This window comes from Xenopus laevis, chromosome 9_10S, assembly GCF_017654675.1.
Source record: "Xenopus laevis strain J_2021 chromosome 9_10S, Xenopus_laevis_v10.1, whole genome shotgun sequence".
Lineage (NCBI taxonomy): Eukaryota > Metazoa > Chordata > Amphibia > Anura > Pipidae > Xenopus > Xenopus laevis.
The window spans coordinates 1,212,797-1,233,160 of NC_054388.1; the positions used below are offsets into that span (position 1 = coordinate 1,212,797).

Sequence of the window (20,364 nt, forward strand, 5' to 3'; positions counted from 1 at the left end):
TTATGTTAGATGTTTGGAAGCTATTTTTGAGGGTGCAACAGTTTAGGGACAACAACTGTTTCTTCATTGCATTTGATTTAAGTACCCATTATGTACATTTAAATGCATTGAAGTCCATCTGCTACATGTTTTTCCTTTTCAGAAAACTTTTTATTAAAGGGGAACGTTTGTATGGAGTGGATAACAATAAGATAATTCAGCGATATTACCTCAGTGCTTCAGAGGCACAGCTCTACTCCACCCATCAATCTAACTAGCACAGAGAACTTTGGGGTGAAAACACCAGGGGCAAAGTGATGCAAGTTAATTAATAAGTATAATTGATTAGGACAGTTGGTTTTACTTGGCATGTACATTGCAGCAAAAAATAATCCAATATGACACACCCTTTGGATATAATATAAAATGACTGAGAATTTTTCAAATGTTGCAGCTCTTTTTTACTACTGGAAGGGTGTCCTTTTGCTTCCACAACATGTCTCACAGCATGTCTCACCAGTCTTTCAAACAATCAACAAAGTCAGTCCAGTATGGCAGTCATGGAGGAGGACATGCAGGCAGTCAAGCTGGAGGTGCCTATCACTGTGGTGTAGGGGCTGGTGCTGGCTTTGGTAGTGATGTAGGCTTTGGTGGTGGAGCTGGTTATGGGGCTGGCTTCGGTGCTGGTGGCTTTGAGGGTGGTTTTGGTGGTGGTTATGGTGGTGGTTATGGTGGTGGCTTTGGTGCAGGTGGTGGCTTTGGTGCAGGTGGTGGCTTTGGTGCAGGTGGTGGCTTTGGTGCAGGTGGTGGCCATGGTGGTGCCTCAGGTGGACTGCAGATTGTCAGTGAGAAGGAAACCATGCAGAATCTTAATGATCGCTTGGCCTCCTACCTGGACAAAGTCAATGCACTGGAGGCAGCCAATACCGAGCTTGAACGTAAAATTAAGGAATGGTATGACAAACAAAAGCCCGGAACCACAACTGGAGAAGGGGCAAAGGACTACTCCAAATATTACAAAGACATTGATGATCTTATAGCTAAGGTATGGCAGAAAATAACTATATTATTCTTTATTAAAACAAGGCATGCAATATATATTATGTATTAGCATTTTTTTACCTTATTCTTCATAATGGACATAGCAAAGGAACTGTTGTACCAAAATCTTGAACTTCAGATAAACGCGGTGAAATGCGGAAATTCGCACCATAGTGTATTACGCCAACTGGTTATTGTCTAACTTCACAAAGATAGAGCCTGGGACATCCCAGAAACACCCATTGTTATTACTTCCTTTGGCTATCACATATTTCTGATGCTCTCTACCCTTCCCAACCAACACCATGAATCTTTATGGCACATCTTTGATATTTACTTTATTCAGATAGTACTGTAATTATTTATCAAATATTTTAGCACCAAAATGAGCAGGGTATATCTCTCTGTAATAATTACATTTACACTGTTTATTTCTACTGTATGGTGCACATCGTCTTGTGTCGTCCTCTAAAGAATGGGTTTCCTGGACTGTTCTACTCACTGGTCCAATATCTGTAAATGGAATTCAAATACCATAGGTTTTTCACAAGTGCTGATTAGAAAGCTGCAATTACTGTTAAACACAAGATGAACGTGTACCTGGGTTACCTGAAGTATATATAGAAATTATTTCTATTTCTCTCTTTATAGTTTTCTTCCATTTGTCTTCCTCACTTCTTCAGCTTTTTGTATGTACAAGAATTGTCCAACAAGCCAATGTGCTAGCATTAGGCACTGATATATGCCCCTCACTTAATCTAATACACAGAGATCCCAGACTAGAAAATCAAAACGTAATGGCAAGGAGTAATGGAAAGTGGACCAAACTAAAATATATGGACTTTGCACTTGTCCTTCAAGGCTCATGTGGCATATTACAGATGGAGGCTGATTTTTCTTGGTGTTTTTCACCTTCTGCTTCTTCTTCTTCTCCTATTTTCTGTGCTTAATATGCTATTAACGGCTGACTTTATGTGTATCATGTATGTTATTATCACATTAGTTATGGTATTATGTTTTTTTAATGCTTTATATTTAACTTTTGCAGATCATCGCAGCATGCAAAGACAATGCAACCCTTGTATTACAGTGTGACAATGCTAGGCTGGCTGCTGATGACTTCAAGCAGAAGTGAGTTTGTACAAATAAACAACCACACAAACATATACTAAATATATTAATCATGCAGATTACATTGTATTGTCCATGTCTTGACAGGTACGAGACTGAGTTGCACCTTCGCCAGACAGTTGAGGCTGATATCAATGGTCTGCGTAGAGTCAAGGATGATCTTGACCTTGCCAAAACTGATCTGGAATCCCAGCTCCAGGGTCTCAATGAAGAACTGGCTTCTCTCAAGAAGAATCATGAAGATGTAATATTTCATTTTAAATAGCTTGTAACTGCAGTAATGAATGAATGATAACCATGTTTGCCTCTGAAAATCCTATGCTGCTTATGTTTTAACATTCTGTTATGTCATCTTACAGGAGATTAAAGGTGTTCAGGTAGCCGCAGCCGGTACAGTTAGTGTGGAAATGCATGCAGCTCCAGGTACCGACCTGACCAAGATCCTGAATGATATGAGAGCTCAGTATGAAGACTTAGCCAAGAAAAACAGGGCAGAAGTAGAGAAAAAATTCATCTCTGCAGTAAGTATACCTAGTTAATAGAAATGTTGTACCCAACACAAACACATACAGTTGTCTGGTGTGCCTTGAGATCTAAACTCAACTATGCACTAACGTCCTTTCAACAAACCTCTCAGTGAACGTCTTTGTGTGTTACCCAACCCCCTAACACTATGGGCTGTTTATAATTATAACTATTATTATTATTATTATTATTATTATTTAGGCAGTTGAAATAAAAGAAAAATTAAAGGAAGACGTCAAAGAAGATACCACAATTAAGACACAAATTTCAGAACTTAAGAAAACACTCCAGGCTCTGGAAATTGAGCTTCAATCACAACTTTCCATGGTACAGTATGAAACAAAATTTCAAAGCTATTTAGGTTCTGAAGCAACGTTCTCATGATATATCAAGTTTCTCAGAAATAGAGATAGTATAGAGATCATTTTCTGCTTTGAACTGCACTGCATTCTACTTGGCCTGCACAGGGAAATCACTTATTCTAGAGGCATATTTGGCCTCAAAAACTTACATTTCAAGGATTATTAAAATTTGAGATCAGAATTTTGCCACAGTTTGGAAAAATCGTGATTTAGACTTGTCTTAAAAAGTCAAGGAGAAATACTGTGATTGAGCTATTACATTTAAAAGAATAGTCCATACCTGACAAGGAACTAAGTCTTGGTATATTCAAAGAGAATTTGTCCTGCAGAAATGTTACTGTATAATGTATGTTTAAAGACAAAAGTATAAGCACCTAAGAATCAAAATGTATTTATTTTACTTTTTTCACTGGCAGAAAAAATCTCTGGAATTGCAATTAGCCGAGACCGAGGGAAGATTCTGCATGAAACTGTCCAGAATACAGGAGACCATTGTTAGTTTAGAGCAGCGGCTGGAACAGCTCAGAGCCGAGTCCGAGTGCCAGAAAGACGAGTACGATCAGCTCTTGGAAATGAAGACCAAGTTGGAGGCTGAGATCAAAACCTATCAGTCCCTCCTGGATAAACTAGGGTATGGATTGTCCAAATTATATTTCAGTTGTTTACAGTTTCCTGGTATTTGTTCATCTTATTAGTTGTCTTTCCTTAATCACAGGGCCATACAAGTCACCCCAGGACAAGGACAGGGACCAGGTCAAGGACAGGGACCAGACAAAGGTGAGACACTTTATGATTAGGGATGTAGCGAACGTCGGAAAAAAAGTTCGCGAACATATTCGCGAACTTGCGCAAAAATGCGAGCGGTTCGCGAACGGTTCGCGAACCCCATAGACTTCAATGGGAAGGCGAACTTTAACATCTAGAAAAGACATTTCTGGCCAGAAAAATGATTTTAAAGTTGTTTAAAGGGTGCAACGACCTGGACAGTGGCATGCCAGAGGGGGATCAAGGGCAAAAATGTATCTGAAAAATCTGCCTGTGTGTGCTTGGAAGAGATAGTGTAGGGGGAGAGCTGTTAGTGATTTCAGGGACAGATGATAGTAAGTTTGCTGGCTAGTAATCTGCTTGATACTGCTCTGTATTGGAGGGACAGAAGTCTGCAGGGATTTGAGGGACATTTTAGCTTAGGTAGCTTTGCTGGCTAGTAATCTACTGTTCTCTTTAAACAACTGCCATACGTTGACCTTGTAGGCATTGTTTGCCCAGTTTTTTTGGACGCAGCCACTGAAGCACAGTTGCCAGAAAAAATATGCCATATAAATGCTGAAAATAGTCATTTTTCGCCATACGTTGACCTTGTAGACATTGTTTGCCCAGTTTTTTTGGACGCAGCCACTGAAGCACAGTTGCCAGAAAAAATATGCCATATAAATGCTGAAAATAGTAATTTTTCGCCATACGTTGACCTTGTAGACATTGTTTGCCCAGTTTTTTTGGTTGCAGCCACTGAAGCACAGTTGCCAGAAAAAATATGTCACGTAAATGCTGAAAATAGTCATTTTTTGCCATATACGTTGAGTCAACGTATGGCAAAAAATGACTATTTTCAGCATTTATATGGCATATTTTTTCTGGCCTCTGTGCTTCAGTGGCTGTGGCCAAAAAAACTGGGCAAACAATGCCTACAAGGTCAACGTATACACTACTACAGCGGTGGATACGGATTACGTAAAATATATGAATGCTGCTTGAAAAAAGTGACTCCGGTGTTTTTTCTGGAGACGGTAATATTATGGATATTTAGACAGAATGGGAACAAGGTCACACAGCTCGATGGCGGGTTGAAGAAAACAGTGTGCAAATAATGCCTACAAGGCCAACGTATACACTACTACAGCGGTGGATACGGATTACGTAAAATATATTATGGCTGCTTGAAAAAAGTGACTCCGGTGTTTTTTCTGGAGACGGTAATATTATGGATATTTAGACAGAATGTGAACAAGGTCACACAGCTCGATGGCGGGTTGAAGAAAACAGTGTGCAAATAATGCCTACAGGGCAAATAATGCCTAAAAGGTCAACTTATACACTACTACAGCGGTAGTAAAATAAAAAAAAGTAAAATAAAAAAAAATGAATATTAAAAAAAAAAAATTAAAGTTGGTGCTGCTGAACTACTAGGAGCAGCAGATTAGCACACCAGTCCCACTCCCCAACACTGCTAGACTAATAGCACTGGGCTCTTATAGTAGTAGTAGTAGTAGTAGTAGTAAAACAACAAAAAAATAAATAAAAGCAGTCCTTACAAGGACTACTGTTATTGCAGCAGTCAGCAGATGAGATCAGAAGCAGGACAGCTGCCCACTGCAGCTACATACAGAGCACTGCAGTAGAAGGTAGATTACTAGCCAGCAAAGCTACCTAAGCTTAAATGTCCCTCAAACCCCTGCAGACTTCTGTCCCTCCAATAACAGAGCAGTATCAAAACGATTACTAGCCAGCAAACTTTCAACTGTCCCTGAAATCACTAACAGGCAGCAGCTCTCTCCCTACACTATCTCTTCAGCACACACAGGCAGAGTGAAAAAACGCTGCAGGGCTTCGGTTTTTATAGGGAAGGGGAGTGGTCCAGGGGAGAGCTTCCTGATTGGCTGCCATGTACCTGCTGGTCTGGGGTGAGAGGGCAAAAAAAAGCGCCAACAATGGCGAACCCAAAATGGCGAACGTCGCGCGACGTTCGCGAACTTCCGGCGAGCGCGAACACCCGATGTTCGCGCGAACAAGTTCGCCGGCGAACAGTTCGCGACATCTCTATTTATGATATGTTCATGCTACAGAATGAAGCCCTAATAGGAACATGCATACAAAGTAATATATGTTGAATTGTCACTATTTTGCATCAATCTATATCTTGATTTTATTCCAATTGTAGGATTGTATAGATGAATAGGGAACATACTGGTTTCCTATCACTTTCCTAACTTAGACATTAAATATCAAGAGTTAAAAGGAATTCATCTTTCCTACATACTATATGAAAACATTTAGCCTATGACTGGTTCGTCTCAGCTATTAGTATTCTACAATGTCAGTTTATTCAGCTTTCCCTATGCCTGATCTAAAAAGGCAGGTGTTATTAGGAAAATATGTCTTAGAAATTTTTTCAAAATAAGAATATATATTTATTATAAGCCCAAGAAATTAAGCTGATTGTAAAATCGAAAGGTGCCAACACCTGGGTCAGACTTTGGCTATTGACACCGGGTCTCTGTAACAAGTGATCCCATTCCCAATCCATCTGTCAAGTAGAAATGAACCAGTCCTCTCATCTTTGCTCAGTCTCAGTAGAGACAAGTGCCAAGCTGAAAATATATGCAATTAAATAGATTTATACCTATTGAGCTTTGTATGTTTTAATTTGTGTCAGTGTTGTAAAATATGTTAATGAATTATACATTATTATAATTATTATATTTAAGGCCCTATATAGACCCTATTTTTTGGTCCTATGCTGGACATTGAGTCCTGTAGAATTTATTGCATTGCAAAGAAGATCCTCTACATTGACATTGACCATTCCTTTGCTTTTTTCAACTTGGGCAACTATTGACTACAATACTTTCTTCTCTAACAGTTCCTCAGAAGCCTTAAAGGCGGAAAACCAAATCTGAACAAATGTTGATCTGAACAAAGGTGGAAGTGGAAGAAAAAAAGAAGTCAAAATTCCCAACTTAAATGCTGTTTAAGCAACATCTACATTACTAATGCAAGATAGATAGCGGTTTGGTTCATATGTTCTTACTTATTTGTGGGACTGGGGAGTGAGTACCTGGATTAACCTGGTGAAGACGTTTATCGTTTAATTCATGCTGTTTCATGTTGTTTTCTTTCCTATGCATAGTTTCTGCAATAAACTCTTTTCTGATGCAAGTTATATCCATATTGTACTTTACATGTCTTGAGAGAAATCTATGAAGCCCCTCAATGAGATTTGTACCAAATAATGTCCCATGACAGTTAGAGCACATTAAATGGAAATGAAAAGGATGCAAATGAGATTAGAGAAGCTAAACTAAGTAAAGTGAAATAAAAGTCCCATGGATCTTCTATACTCTCAGAGACACCTTAGTTGTACAAAAGTCTCTAGTTTAAATACAAACGAACCTTATTATGGAAAGGACACCTTTTTAATTAAAATGTTTTATTACCCCAAGGTATCCAGAAAGCAGTTTCTTTCTTCTCCATGATAATTAGTAATACCATGGAAAATTACTTGCATTAAATCATGAATAGGAACTCACAAAATGTGTCATTTCTGAAGACCCCATAATGAAGTTCAAGTTAAAGGGATACTGTCATGGGAAAAAAAAAATTTCAAAATGAATCAGTTAATAGTGCTGCTCCAGCAGAATTCTGCACTGAAATCCATTTCTCAAAAGAGCAAACAGATTTTTTTATATTCAATTTTGAAATCTGACATGGGGCTAGACATATTGTCAATTTCCCAGCTGCCCCAGTCATGTGACTTGTGCTCTGTTAAACTTCAATCACTCTTTACTGCTGTACTGCAAGTTAGACTGATATCAACCCCCTCCCTTCCCCCCCCCCCAGCAGCCTAACAACAGAACAATGGGAAGGCAACCAGATAGCAGCTCCCTAACACAAGATAACAGCTGCCTGGTAGATCTAAGAACAGCACTCAATAGTAAAATCCAGGTCCCACTGAGACACATTCAGTTACATTGAGAAGGAAAAACAGCAGCCTGCCAGAAAGCATTTCTCTCCTAAAGTGCAGGCACAAGTCACATGACCAGGGGCAGCTGGGAAATTGACAAAATGTCTAGCCCCATGTCAGATTTCAAAATTGAATATAAAAAAAACTGTTTGCTCTTTTGAGAAATGGATTTCAGTGCAGAATTCTGCTGGAGCAGCACCATTAACTGATTCATTTTGAAAGAAATGTTTTTTTCCCATGACAGTATCCCTTTAAATTATGGGTGCAGGGATACTTGCAACAAATTGTCTAGGGTGAAGAGCAAGCTGCAGAGTGCCTTCCATGTTGTGAGCTATAAAGATGGAATGTTTAGTATATTCTCCAGACTGTAGTGTTTCTAGCATAGGAAGTATATTGCTAGTTTCTACAAATTTTGTGCAAATATTTGTTTAGGAAAGGTGTCAACCTTGAAAACCATAATGAAATCTCATGCCTACGTGCTCTAAGAATATTCACATAATCAGTAGCAATTTTGAGTAAGTCTTCAGAAACCTTGAAACGTTCAATAAAATTTGCAAAGATTTACAGTTTGGCAGTTTCATGCACAAACAATAAAAATCCTTTAGAATCCTTGAAAATATTTGGCTTTATAAAAATATATGTTGCTACTGGGGGTTACCTTTCTGCTAGGGGCTTTTGCCCAATATAAAGCAAACAATGGGCATTATTCGTCAATACTGGGCTATTTTGGAATCTTTAAAAACTTTCAAAAACTATAAAAATAGTCAAAACACCTGTGGTTGCTCCTTGGACCAAGTCCTAAGCATAGTGCCCAAAGGTGCCGATCGATATGCTCCACAATGGAGGGCATAGACCTGGACCTTTCGCATGAAAACAGCACTTCCTGCATTAAACAGAGCTGTTTATATGAGGGGCGTATTGTGAAGATTAGCTTTGAAGCCCATTATCTTGTGTGCTATGCAAACTAGGGAGCGCCAATGGGCAAACGATTTTGGAACTCAAAGGGGTAAATTTATCAAAGAGTGAAATTCCGCCACTAGAGTGAAATTCCGCAGCTCTCAATTCATTTCTATGGGATTTTGAAAGGCGTATTTATCAATGGGTGAAAGTGAAATTTCACCCTTTGATAAATACGCCTTTAAAAACCCCAAAGAAATGAATGGAGAGTGGCGGAATTTCACTCTAGTGGCGGAACTTCACTCTTTGATAAATATACCCCAAAGACCGTCACCTCTTTTATGAATAGAGTGCTCCCTATTATTGCCAACACTGTATTCATGAGAAACAGCTGGGCATCCCCTTGAAGACCCCTTACCTTGCACATCATTCAAACAAACCAGCTAGGGAGCACTAATGGGATTGATTGCAAATTGCATGTAGCACTGTCCAGGAGGAGGATAGATCCATGAATGGATCCTAAGGGATATGATTTTGTGCCCCTTAGGGTTCCAGCAGTTGGTCCAAAAATGACTAATCTTATTAATTTGTTTATAGTGTATTGATTCAATTTATGTGGTGAATTTTTACTTTGTTTTATGAATCTGCATCTTGATTTTATTCCAGTAGTAGGATTGTTATAGTTGCCGGTGTAGATGTATCTGGTGTACTCAGAAAAATAAAAGTTCTCCAGCATTTTCCTAAATGATACATTAACCATCACTAGTTAAATAATAAGAGACAGTGGGAAATAATCAGCTTTCTTTCCTCTGCTCATTTTCTGAGATGAACGTTAGCTGACAATGTGTGCAAGTATGAAGATATAGATTGTAAGCTCTAAGGAGCACCCAACAATTTCCAGTGCTTTGAAATGAACTCTTGCACTTTCTTTGTCTAGTAGCCCCACAGAAACATTAAAGGTGAAAAAACAAATTTGAACCCCGGGCTGAAGTGGGTTATCCACCATGGTGGAAGTGGAAGAAGAAAACAAGAAATAAGTTAAAAACAGCAGAATAAACTCAATTTCAGCCCTAAAAATCCCCATTATTAATGCATTATTGATAGCAGCTTGGTTAATATTGATTTTCTTTTTGTGGGACTGCTTTAGACAGGGGAGTGAGCACATCGACTAACCTGGTGATTCCAATTATCAATGACTGACTCAACCTGTCACTTTCTGTTTCTTGTGCTTTTCTGTAGCAATAAACTATTTTCTGGTGCAAGTTATATAAAGCCTTGTGGTTTTTCCTTATTGTACATGCTTTGAGGGCAATGTATGAATCAGATTTGTACCAAATAATGTCCCATAAGACTTGCACAGCTAGAATGTCATTTGAACTAGATAGAAACAAAAAGGATGGAAATAAAATGAGAAGCCAGTTCAGCTCAGAGTTGATTTTCTACCTATAGTAAGGGAAGTGATCTAAGGCCCATGGTTACTCTATACTCTTGTTGTACAAAATCTCTTTAGTTTATATGCAACACAACCTTATTATGCAACACAGTATTTATTAGAAGAAGTACCTGGGCATCCCATTGAATGGCTTACTTACTTACTTACATTAGGAGCACTAATGGACACAAGACACAGGAGAGTCCTGCCTATAGATTTTGCCAACAGTGCAGAACATTATGCCTTGTGCAGCTTCAGTGGGGGAACAAGTGCTCCATGGATGGGCCCTAAGGGGTGCTATTTTGTGTCTCTTTGGGTTCCTGCGGTTGCCCTTTTAGAATTTGTAAACAAAGCCCAATGTTTTGACTACAGATGTCAAAATGCTAAAATTCAAATGCACAATTTATATTTTGGTGTCTCTTGAAGCCACATATTTTTGGTACAATACAAATATAATTTACTCAGAAGCATTTGGCCCTTTTATATTTTGTAACTCTGACAAGGTACAAGGTGTTTTCAATTCAGTGGGTTGTGGGAATTCCAATATTTAAGAAGAGTCACATGGTAAATTTGCTCAGGCTTTCTTTTCACCTGTCCAGCGGAGTTCACGGCAGCCATCTTCTTCTCTTCGGTAATCTTCGGAAAGAGACTGGCGAATTGGCACATCGGCAATTTTCTGTTTCGACAACTGTGCATGCGCTGAAACTCACGAAAATTGCCGAAGCGCCGGCCTCATTCCGAAGATTACCGAAGCAGCTGAAGATGGCTGCCGTGAACTCCCCTGGACAGAATCTGCACGGAGGGGTAAGTAAAGACTTAGAGGCATTAAGCAGGGGGGGAGGAGGGAGGGGAGGTCTACGGTATATGTGATTATTATTAACAGGACCATACAAGTCACCCAAGAACAAGTTCAAATGCAGGGACAAGGCCAAGGGCAGGGACAAGGTCAAGGACAATGAACAGGTGAGCTACTTCAAGGATATGTATGTTCTATAATGTTATATACAGAGATAAGTACTTTCTCCAATGTGAATCATAGCATACAAATGATGAATGTTATTCCTTTATTTATAGCATATTTCATCAACACGAAAGTAGAAGGGTTTTTTTGGAAGCGGGAGAAGTGGCTCTAAATAAATAGAATGCTGCTTTGATGTTATATTTCTAATATTTAGAAATACAGAGTTTTCTTGATATCTACCTGTCTGAGCAAAGCTTATCTGAGCTTTAGTTCCACTCTTTCTGCGTTAAGGCATTGGTAGAACAACATCACATGGAGCAAGGGGAAACTCAGCCATCAAGCCTTATTGTGCATGCCACTACCTTTTCAGGTTTATTTCTTGTTATTGATTGAATTAGCTTACACGATTCATCCAAATCTATTAAATGTCAAAAGGAAGGCTGCTGCACCATAGCTGGTAGCATTGGCTTACATACAGTATTAGGGAGTTGTTGGGTCTGGCTAAGTCATACTCAAATATGTCCTCTTGCACTAAGGCAACTACTGACAATGGATCTTTCCTCTCTAATAGCCCCACAAAAACATTAAAGGTGGAAAAACAAATATGAACAAGCACGGGGCTGAAGAGATGGGTTGTCCACCATGGTGGAAGTGGAAGAAAAAACAAGAAAGAAGTTAAAACAGCTAAATTCAACGTCAGCCCTAAAAACACCTTTACTAATGGATTATTGACAGCAGCTTGGGTAATAATTTCTTTTTGTGGGACTGCTTTAGACAGGGGAGTGAGCACGTTAACAAGCCTGGTGACTCTGATTATCGATGACTGACTCAACTTGTCACTTTCCGTTTCTTGTCATTTTCTGTCCTTTGCATAATTTCATCAATAAACTCTTTTCTGATGCAAGTTATATTCAGCCAACTGTTTTGAGATTTGCCCCAGATAATGCCCTGTGAGCTTTGTACAGTTTGTAAAGAATATCTTTGCTTGGTCTGTGTGAGTTTCATGGGCGATCCAAGCCAGTCAGTCCTACAATCCAAATGTGCACTAAGATGATGGAATAAAGGAGAAGCTAGACTACCTGAGGGGTTTCCAAATGAACTATGGAGATATTGAAGCTTGCTTAAGCTAAGAGCTAGCTTTTCACATAGACTAGAGGGAGATAAACTAAAACAAATCGCTTCGGTTCTTCAATACCCTCAGAGGAACCCACAAAAGGCTCTGAATGTGAATCTTTGTAAAAAGAAATTGTATATTATATTCCTATGTCCTTAATGTGAGCACATCAGAATAGTGACTTACAAGATGAATTCATTATGAACACAAACACTACAGAACTTAGTGCCTTATGGGGGAAGATAGACTCTCTTGGTTGTTTGAATGATGATCTCCAATATTATCTGAAGCAATAATATTGTTAGGATGATTATACAAACACTTTTTGTGTAGGACGTTTTAGCTATAAAAATTGGAGTTATTCCATCAATTCTTGTGTTTCACAATGGATGCTAACTCATGGGTCTAACACTAAGGGGCAAATTCATCAAGGGTCGAATTTCGAGGTGTTAAATCCCTCGAAATTCGACTGGGAAATAGAATCGAATAGAATCGAATAGACAATTCGGGCTAATTTACGCGCTGGTGAATAGTCGATTTGGCGAATATTCGCCAGGCGAATAGGCGCTCGATCAAATATTCGCTCGAAGGATTTTCATTCGATCGAATGCCTTTTTATTCGATCAAAAACTTGGAAAACAAGCCTATGGGACTTTCCCATAGGCTTTTAAAGCAATTCGGTAGGTTTTAGGTGGCGAAGTAGGCGTCAAAGTATTTTTAAAAGAGACAGTACTTCGACTATCAAATGGGCAAATAGTCGCAGCGTTTTTGCGCTCTATCCAGTACTTCAACTATCGAATGGCGAATAGTCGCAGCGTTTTTGCCCTCGATCTATTCGAATCATTCTACTCAGGCGAATTTACGCCAATTCGATAGTCGAGGAGCACAAAAATTCTACGTTTTTTTACTTCAAATCCTTCACTCGAAGTTAGTGAATCGGCCCCTAGGTGGCAATGCAATATGGTATATAATATATATTTATATATTTCTGGTATATGGGTGGATTTGCTATTAATCCTTGCATCAGCTACTTGACTATCTATTACTAATGCTTCAGCTCTATATGAGGCATGAATCTCTGTATTGTACACTAAGGGGTAAGGGAATTTGAAAATCAGTCCTGCTTTAATGCAAATAAAAATACGTTTATATGATTTCTTGTTCAAGTAAGTGAAATTAATGGTACCCCTTTAAATGTCCCTGAAAGTGAAAAAAAGCACTATTAATATTAAAAAAAAAGTCCTCGCCAAGATGCTTATCTCAAGAAGAACCGTGATAATATAAGATTTGGCTATAAGGAACATAATTTATTGCAACTCAGCCACTTAAAACTAATTGGGTGTGCCTGTGGCTGTGATATTGCTTTATGTAAATAATTAAACTTACATCATTTATTTTGGCATCTTGCATGAGCTTAAAGCCACTGAAGCACCGGAAACTGGCACAACTAGTGTGGAAATGAACTCTGCACCGGGTATGGACTGACCAAAGCATTGAATGACATAACAGCTCGGTATGAAGACCTGCCTATGAGGAACCACAGAGATGCAAAGGACCATTTCAACAAAATTGTGTTGCACACTTACTAAAAACCATATATGTGTGTGAATTTCAGTGCTGGTAAAAACATGAGATAACATCCATGCTAAAATGCCATGTACAACCAATATTTAATTCTAAAAAAGTTCAACATAATAAATACAGAGGCATCTCAATCAATCAGCGAGATTTGTTTATGACGAATATGTCATATTCATGATGAATAAGAAATCTGAACAAGTGTTGGAAGTGTTGGGCTGGAAAGTTGTGTCACCCACTATGGTGCAAGTGGAAGAATTAAAAGGAAAGAAGTTGTGAATATATAACATTTTAGCCCAAAACGCCACTTTACTAAAGAAATTTAATTAGTGTCTTTGTTAACATGCTCTTCTTACTCTTTATGCGAAACTGCTTTAGTTTGCGGAGTGCGTGGATGGAGTCATCTGTGAAAACAGTTACTGACTCAACCCGCCACTTCATGTTGTTTCTTGTTGTTGTGTTTCCTTTGCATAATGTGTGTAATAAACTCTTCTCTGATGCAAGTTATATCCAGCCTTGAGGACCGACCAAGTTACAGAAGGAACAATAAGGAACAATGCTGAGAAATGCCTGACTTACTGCAACATGGAAGAGTATAGACAACATCTTCTCCATCTGAATCTGTATTAAGCCAATAAAATTGTTTCATTACAAAAAACAAATGAACTGAAATTTTTGTTTTTTTAACTTTAAGGGGCAGATTTAGCAAGGGTCGAAGTGAAAATTCGAAGTAAAAAAATTTGAATTTCGAGCTATTTCTGTGTACTAGGGAATAGTCCAAATTTTAAAAAAAATTTGAAAATTAGAATATCGAAAATTTATCATGTACTGTCTTTTCAAATTCAACCATTTGCCATCTAAAACCTGCGGAATTGCTGTTTTAGCCTATGGGGGACCTCCTAGAACCCATATGGAGTCAATTGGTGGCATACCCGCAAAAAAAAATACATTTCGGTTGGTCTTTTTTTTATTAGAATTTCAAAGTTATGGGAGTTAAAAAAAAAACCTCCCATTACTTCGATATTCGACCCTTGCTAAATCTGCCCCTAAATATAGGACTTATCCTACGGACTCTTGATATTTCGCCGTGGATGCTTTCATGGTTCCAATGCTAGGCGGCCATGTATATAAAAAGGAGGAGTCACTGATGCCTCGTTAGCACTTGAGCAAGGGTGGAATGCTCCCATATACTCTAAATTATAGGTCCTATGCTTTTTTTATCTAACTATAAATAAAAATTGTATTGACTAATGTTCCCTCTAATGCCTTCTCATCTTTGTGCGGACATTTTTGAAATGCAGAATAAATGCAAATTTCCACACAAAATTCTTTGTGTGCACCACAATTTGTTGTGTGCACTGCCCTCAAAATTTGAGGAAACATTGGTATTAGCACTTGTACCAAATACTTAGGAGTTGACTATTTTGGAATACTTGTGATCTATATGAGCCATAAATATCTATAGAAACCATATATAATTCAATGGATCAACTCAAACATGACTTTTATTCATACATCATGATATTGTGTCTCAACGTTTCAGTCCCCTTAGGATACCGTATCCTTATGTACAGATCAAAGTCACAGGATCTATTTTTGCTGCCGATTTTGTCCCTTTCTTAAAGCGGACAAGTCCCGCCTTTGCTCCAACGAATTGTTATAGCTTAGAAATTTAGACCACGGAAGATCCTTGAGAACAGTTTTTAATAGATGAGTGTAACTATTTAAAAATACCCCATGATGGGGCAGCATAAAATCATTTAATTTATTAGAAGTTTACTTTTGAAACTTCATTAAAATATTTATTAGCTAAACCAAAATACCATGGATGTATATATATATAATACAGTATATGTAAATTTCTTTCTATTGCAGTTGTTGTGATAGAAAACATATGAGAAACAGAAATCGCCTGTACAAACAGGATGATAATTCGATACTTTATTGATTTTCTCTTTTTGCTACAGAGGCACAATTGTACTCCACCCATCAATAAAATAGCGTAACAAACAGCTTTATGGGGATAATGCAAAGTGATGCAAGTTAATAATTATAATTGATTGGAACAAAGGTGTTACAATAATTTGGCATGGAGACTGCTGTTCCAAAAAATCTGATATGACACACCCTTTGGATATCATATATAAAGACTAAGTATTGTTTCACTGTTGCACTCACCATAGCAGCTTTTTTTGGTCACTAGAAGGGTGTCTCTTTGCTTCCGCAATATGTCTTACAGGTCATTCAAACAGACTACTAAGACAAGCCAACATGGTTCAGGAGGATATGGAGGCAGTCAAGTTGGTGGTGGCTATTCTTGTGGTGTAGGGGCTGGGGCTGGAGCTGGTGACTTTGGTTTTGGTGGTGGCATTGGTGGTGGAGCTGGTGGTGGAGCTGGTGGTTATGCTTGTGGATTTGGTGCTGGTGGATATGGTACTGGTGGATTTGGTGCTGGTGGATTTGGTGCTGGTGGATTTGGTGCTGGTGGATTTGGAGCTGATGGTGGCTTAGGTGGTGGCTTTGGAGGTGGCTATGGTGGTGGCTATGGTGGCGGCTATGGTGGTGGTGTGTTTGGTGGAAATGAGAAGTTAACCATGCAGAATCTTAATGACCGCTTGGCATCCTATCTGGACAAAGTCCATGAACTGGAGGCAAAAAATTCTGAGCTGGAACGTAAGATTAAGGACTGGTATGACAAACATGGGCCAGCACCTCTTGAGGCACCAAAGGACTACAGCAAATATTTTAACCAAATTGAGGCCCTTAAAGTACAGGTATAGTAAATATGTGTATGCATTTATTTTGTTTTATTAAAATGCTGCGTATAACCTTATTTCCTTATCATGTAGTGCTAAACATTAGCGGATCAAAGTCTCTCAGATTTTGCATTTCAAAATGTGAAAAGGAGATGCCTGGCCAAATGTGGGGCCACTAAGGTTGGCTTGAGGTCTGAAATATGGGTTCAGTATTGTACAACACATGAGCTGGGGCTTTCACCATAACCTCTTTAAATCTTGCATGGGAAGCTGCACTACAAATACAGGAACATTGTTTTTATTGTAGAAAATGAACAAAAACTAAATGTAATGTTTTGGTAGGTAATACTTTCCATTCAAGGTTCATGTTTTATGTTACAGGTTGAGGCTAAACTCTGGTACATTCTTCTCCTGTTTGCATTGATGTTACATTTATTAATATCGACTGACCTATGTTTATGTATATTTTATTTACTGTGCAGTATATATTGCATTCTATGGTTCAGAGCTGTGCTGTTGTTATCAATTAACTTATATCCCATTTTCAAGGACGATTTCTATTTTATGTTTGTAGATCATCACAGCATCCAAAGAAAACGCAGCATTTTTATTGCAGTGCGACAATGCTAGGCTGGCTGCCGACGACTTCAAGCAGAAGTGAGTTCACACAAATACAAACATGCATTTCAATTGACTTTTATAGGATCCCCTTGCCAAAAGTTGCCCATATAAATATTGTAACTCTCTATAAAGATCTCAAGAAGCCTGATGGCTGGGCTGTTGGGAAAGATGGGTATGCACTAGGAGATCCTAAAAACAGATACACTTAATACATTGAACATCTTAGTTTTAAACTGCATGAAAACTTCCCCATTAGATGAGTATTTTTTAATATATGAGCCAGATTATTATAAAGGATGAGCATTTATTTCAGAGTATCACATCTACTTAAGAGACTAATCCAACATATTAAGATCACAGATGGTTACTTTTAAAAGCAGCATGGCATGTACATGACTGTGAGATAAAATATCTGAAAATGCATTGAATGTGTTATTCTTGCCAGATATGAGAATGAGCAGGTCATTCGCTACTCAGTGGAGGCTGATATCAATGGTCTGCGTAGAGTCATGGATGAGCTTACCCTATCCAGGTCTGAACTGGAAGCTCAGTTTGAGAGTCTTACTGAGGAACTGGCCTATCTTAAGAAGAATCACGATGAAGTAAGATTTGGCCATAAGTAATGTCATCTATTGTAAATAGAGCCCTAAACAAGCACTGGTTGTGCCGTTGCTTCTGATATTTTATGTAATAAACAAGCTTACATTATAACATACTCTGGTATTAAAAAATATAAAGATATATTTTGGTATTTTATCTTTCAGGAAATTAAAGCCATCAAAGCTCCAGCAACTGGTAAAGTCAGTGTGGAGATGAACGCTGCACCGGGTACGGACTTGACCAAAACTCTGAATGACATGAGAGCTCAGTATGAAGACCTGGCTATGAGGAACCGTCAAGAAGCAGAAAACAATTTCAACAAAATTGTAAGAACACGTGACAGCATATATCTTTATAAATATTGGTTTATTCTCCTTGAATAGGTCCACCCACACAGAGAATGACATACCTCTGTTCAGTATACTGATCTCTTGCTCCTTATTAAATCTAGAGTGCTGACTTGAAAAACCAAATGCAACACGTACAGATTACAATCGATGAGAGCAGGACGGAAGTAACAAACCTTAAAAAAACACTCCAAGCCCTGCAAATTGAGCTTCAGTCACAACTTGCCCAGGTACAGCATGAAATACCAGCAGTAGATACTGTAAGCCTCTGTAGCTAAAATGTGTTTCTCCAGTTCTACAGATTTCTCATGATATATCAAGGTTCCCAAGCATTTTCTATATGGAAAAAATTACCCCCTTTTAACAAATTCTGGATAACTGATTATGTGAATGAGAGACTTGAGTGATAAGTTGCTACATCGGGTGGGGCTGCACAGCTACCTTCTCTTACCTGACCTTCATAGGTTGTGGCCTTCAGCTGTGAGTGGTATATGAGATGTTTCAGCTACAAAAGCTGAGAAGCTAGAGAAGTAATGGGGGTATATAGTTTTGGATGTAACTGTTTATAGTTTAATTTACAACAAATGTACCCAGAAGACTAAACTACAGAACCGAAACGTTTTTCAGAACCTCTAAGCAATTTAGTCCTAAAGGTCAATTGTTTGCATTAATGTCCTTGGCTTGTCCATAAAAAAATACTAATTACAGACCTGACGTTTAGAGCAATAGTCCATAGTTATAAGGAACTGGGTTGTAGAACGTCAAAAGGGTCTTGTAGAAATGTAAGATGCTGAAAGACCTAACAATATAACCTAACAATATATTCAACTTTTCATTTCTCATTGGTAGAAAAACTCCCTGGAAATACTATTAGCGGAGACCGAGGGAAGATTCTGTATGAAACTGTCACATATCCAGGAGACCATTGCCTGTGTAGAGCAGCGGTTGGCACAGCTCAGAGCCGAGTCCGAGTGTCAGAAATCTGAATACCAACAGCTCTTGGAAATGAAGACTAAGTTGGAGACTGAGATTGCCACATACCGATCCCTCTTGGATAAACTAGGGTAAGGATGATCCATAACATATTCAAGTTGCTTACAATTGCATGTTATATGCTGTTGCTAATGTCTTTTCTAAACCACAGGGCCATACAAACCAATCAAGGACAAGGACAGGTACAAGGACAAGGGCAGGGACAAGGACAAGGACAGGGACAGGGACAAGGCAGAGGTAAGCTACTTTCAGGTTTATGTCATTTCACATATAACCAATTCCAGGGAAATTATAGTCTCTCAATTAGGGGATGAGAGATATGGGGGATGTTGGAGTGAGATTAATGAACTGGTTATTGGTGATATAGAGTTTTGGAGCAATAAGGGTGTTTTACTTTGGCTTGTGTATTGCTTTCTACTGCACTTTAAAAAAAGAATCCAAACTGACAATGTCTATTGCTTTTGGGGTTCCCTGAATTATTGTTTTTTTGTTTTAAACCGAAGCTTGTGGAGATCCCTACTGACACCAGTGTTCTTTCTCTATAAGGTTCTTGGAAATCATAAACAAATCTGTACAAGCTTTGGGCTGAATAGTAGCAGCATCCATGGTGGTGGAAGATGAAGAGAAGAAAACCCCCCAAATAAAGGCAGTTTCAGCCAAAAATTGAGAAAATGTTATGCAGAAAGCAGCAGGCTTAATGTTTATCTTTTACTTTCTGAGGAACTGATTTAGACTGGGGAGCGAGCACATGGATTGAGCTACTGAAAACATTGATTAACTTGATCATGTGTCACTTCATGCTGTTCCTTGTTATTTTCTTTCTCTTTGCATACTTTTCTCAATAAACTCTTTTCTGATGCAAGTTATACCCAGCTTTATTATGACTTATGATTTATAGCTCATGCCACATGCAGCAGTTTCTCCACCATGTCCAGTCAATGTAGAAAGAGGCAAAATGAGCCTTTTCTCCACTTTCTCAAACTTGTCTCTCTAGGCAAACCCCCACTAGAAATCACCTCCTGTATCTCCAAATGTGTCTGATTTCTGTAGAACAACATTGTGAGGTTAATATACCACCAGCTTTAAACAAGCATGGGTCATTACACTGAAGGGTAGAGATTGTAATTCCCATCTTCATCCCCCACTATTCCTAAACTAATGGAAGTGGATAAAGAACCATATCAACACAATATCACTCTTCCAACATATTCACAGAATTTTCAGAGCCTGAACCTAAAAACCATACAAAGTGAAATTAAAATGAAGTTTACTTGAGGTGACAATATTAT

The 20,364-nt window shown here is 38.5% G+C and overlaps 2 protein-coding genes across 2 annotated transcripts; both read left to right on the plus strand.

Annotated features, from left to right (window-relative positions):
- The first annotated feature begins 424 nt into the window (after nucleotides 1-424).
- On the plus strand, nucleotides 425-6,975 carry krt53.S (keratin 53 S homeolog). Its single transcript, XM_018237949.2, has 8 exons — nucleotides 425-1,024; nucleotides 2,069-2,151; nucleotides 2,239-2,395; nucleotides 2,511-2,672; nucleotides 2,878-3,003; nucleotides 3,455-3,669; nucleotides 3,754-3,815; nucleotides 6,676-6,975. The coding sequence occupies exons 1-8, from the start codon at nucleotides 425-427 to the stop codon at nucleotides 6,690-6,692; spliced, it is 1,422 nt and encodes a 473-aa protein (XP_018093438.1). The 3' UTR covers nucleotides 6,693-6,975.
- Nucleotides 6,976-15,918: 8,943 nt separating this feature from the next.
- krt50.S (keratin 50 S homeolog) lies at nucleotides 15,919-19,941 on the plus strand. Its single transcript, XM_018237829.2, has 8 exons — nucleotides 15,919-16,532; nucleotides 17,089-17,171; nucleotides 17,581-17,737; nucleotides 17,900-18,061; nucleotides 18,187-18,312; nucleotides 18,932-19,146; nucleotides 19,227-19,312; nucleotides 19,622-19,941. Exons 1-8 carry the CDS (start codon nucleotides 15,987-15,989, stop codon nucleotides 19,636-19,638), a joined length of 1,392 nt encoding a protein of 463 aa, XP_018093318.1. The 5' UTR covers nucleotides 15,919-15,986; the 3' UTR covers nucleotides 19,639-19,941.
- The last annotated feature ends 423 nt before the right edge of the window (nucleotides 19,942-20,364 follow it).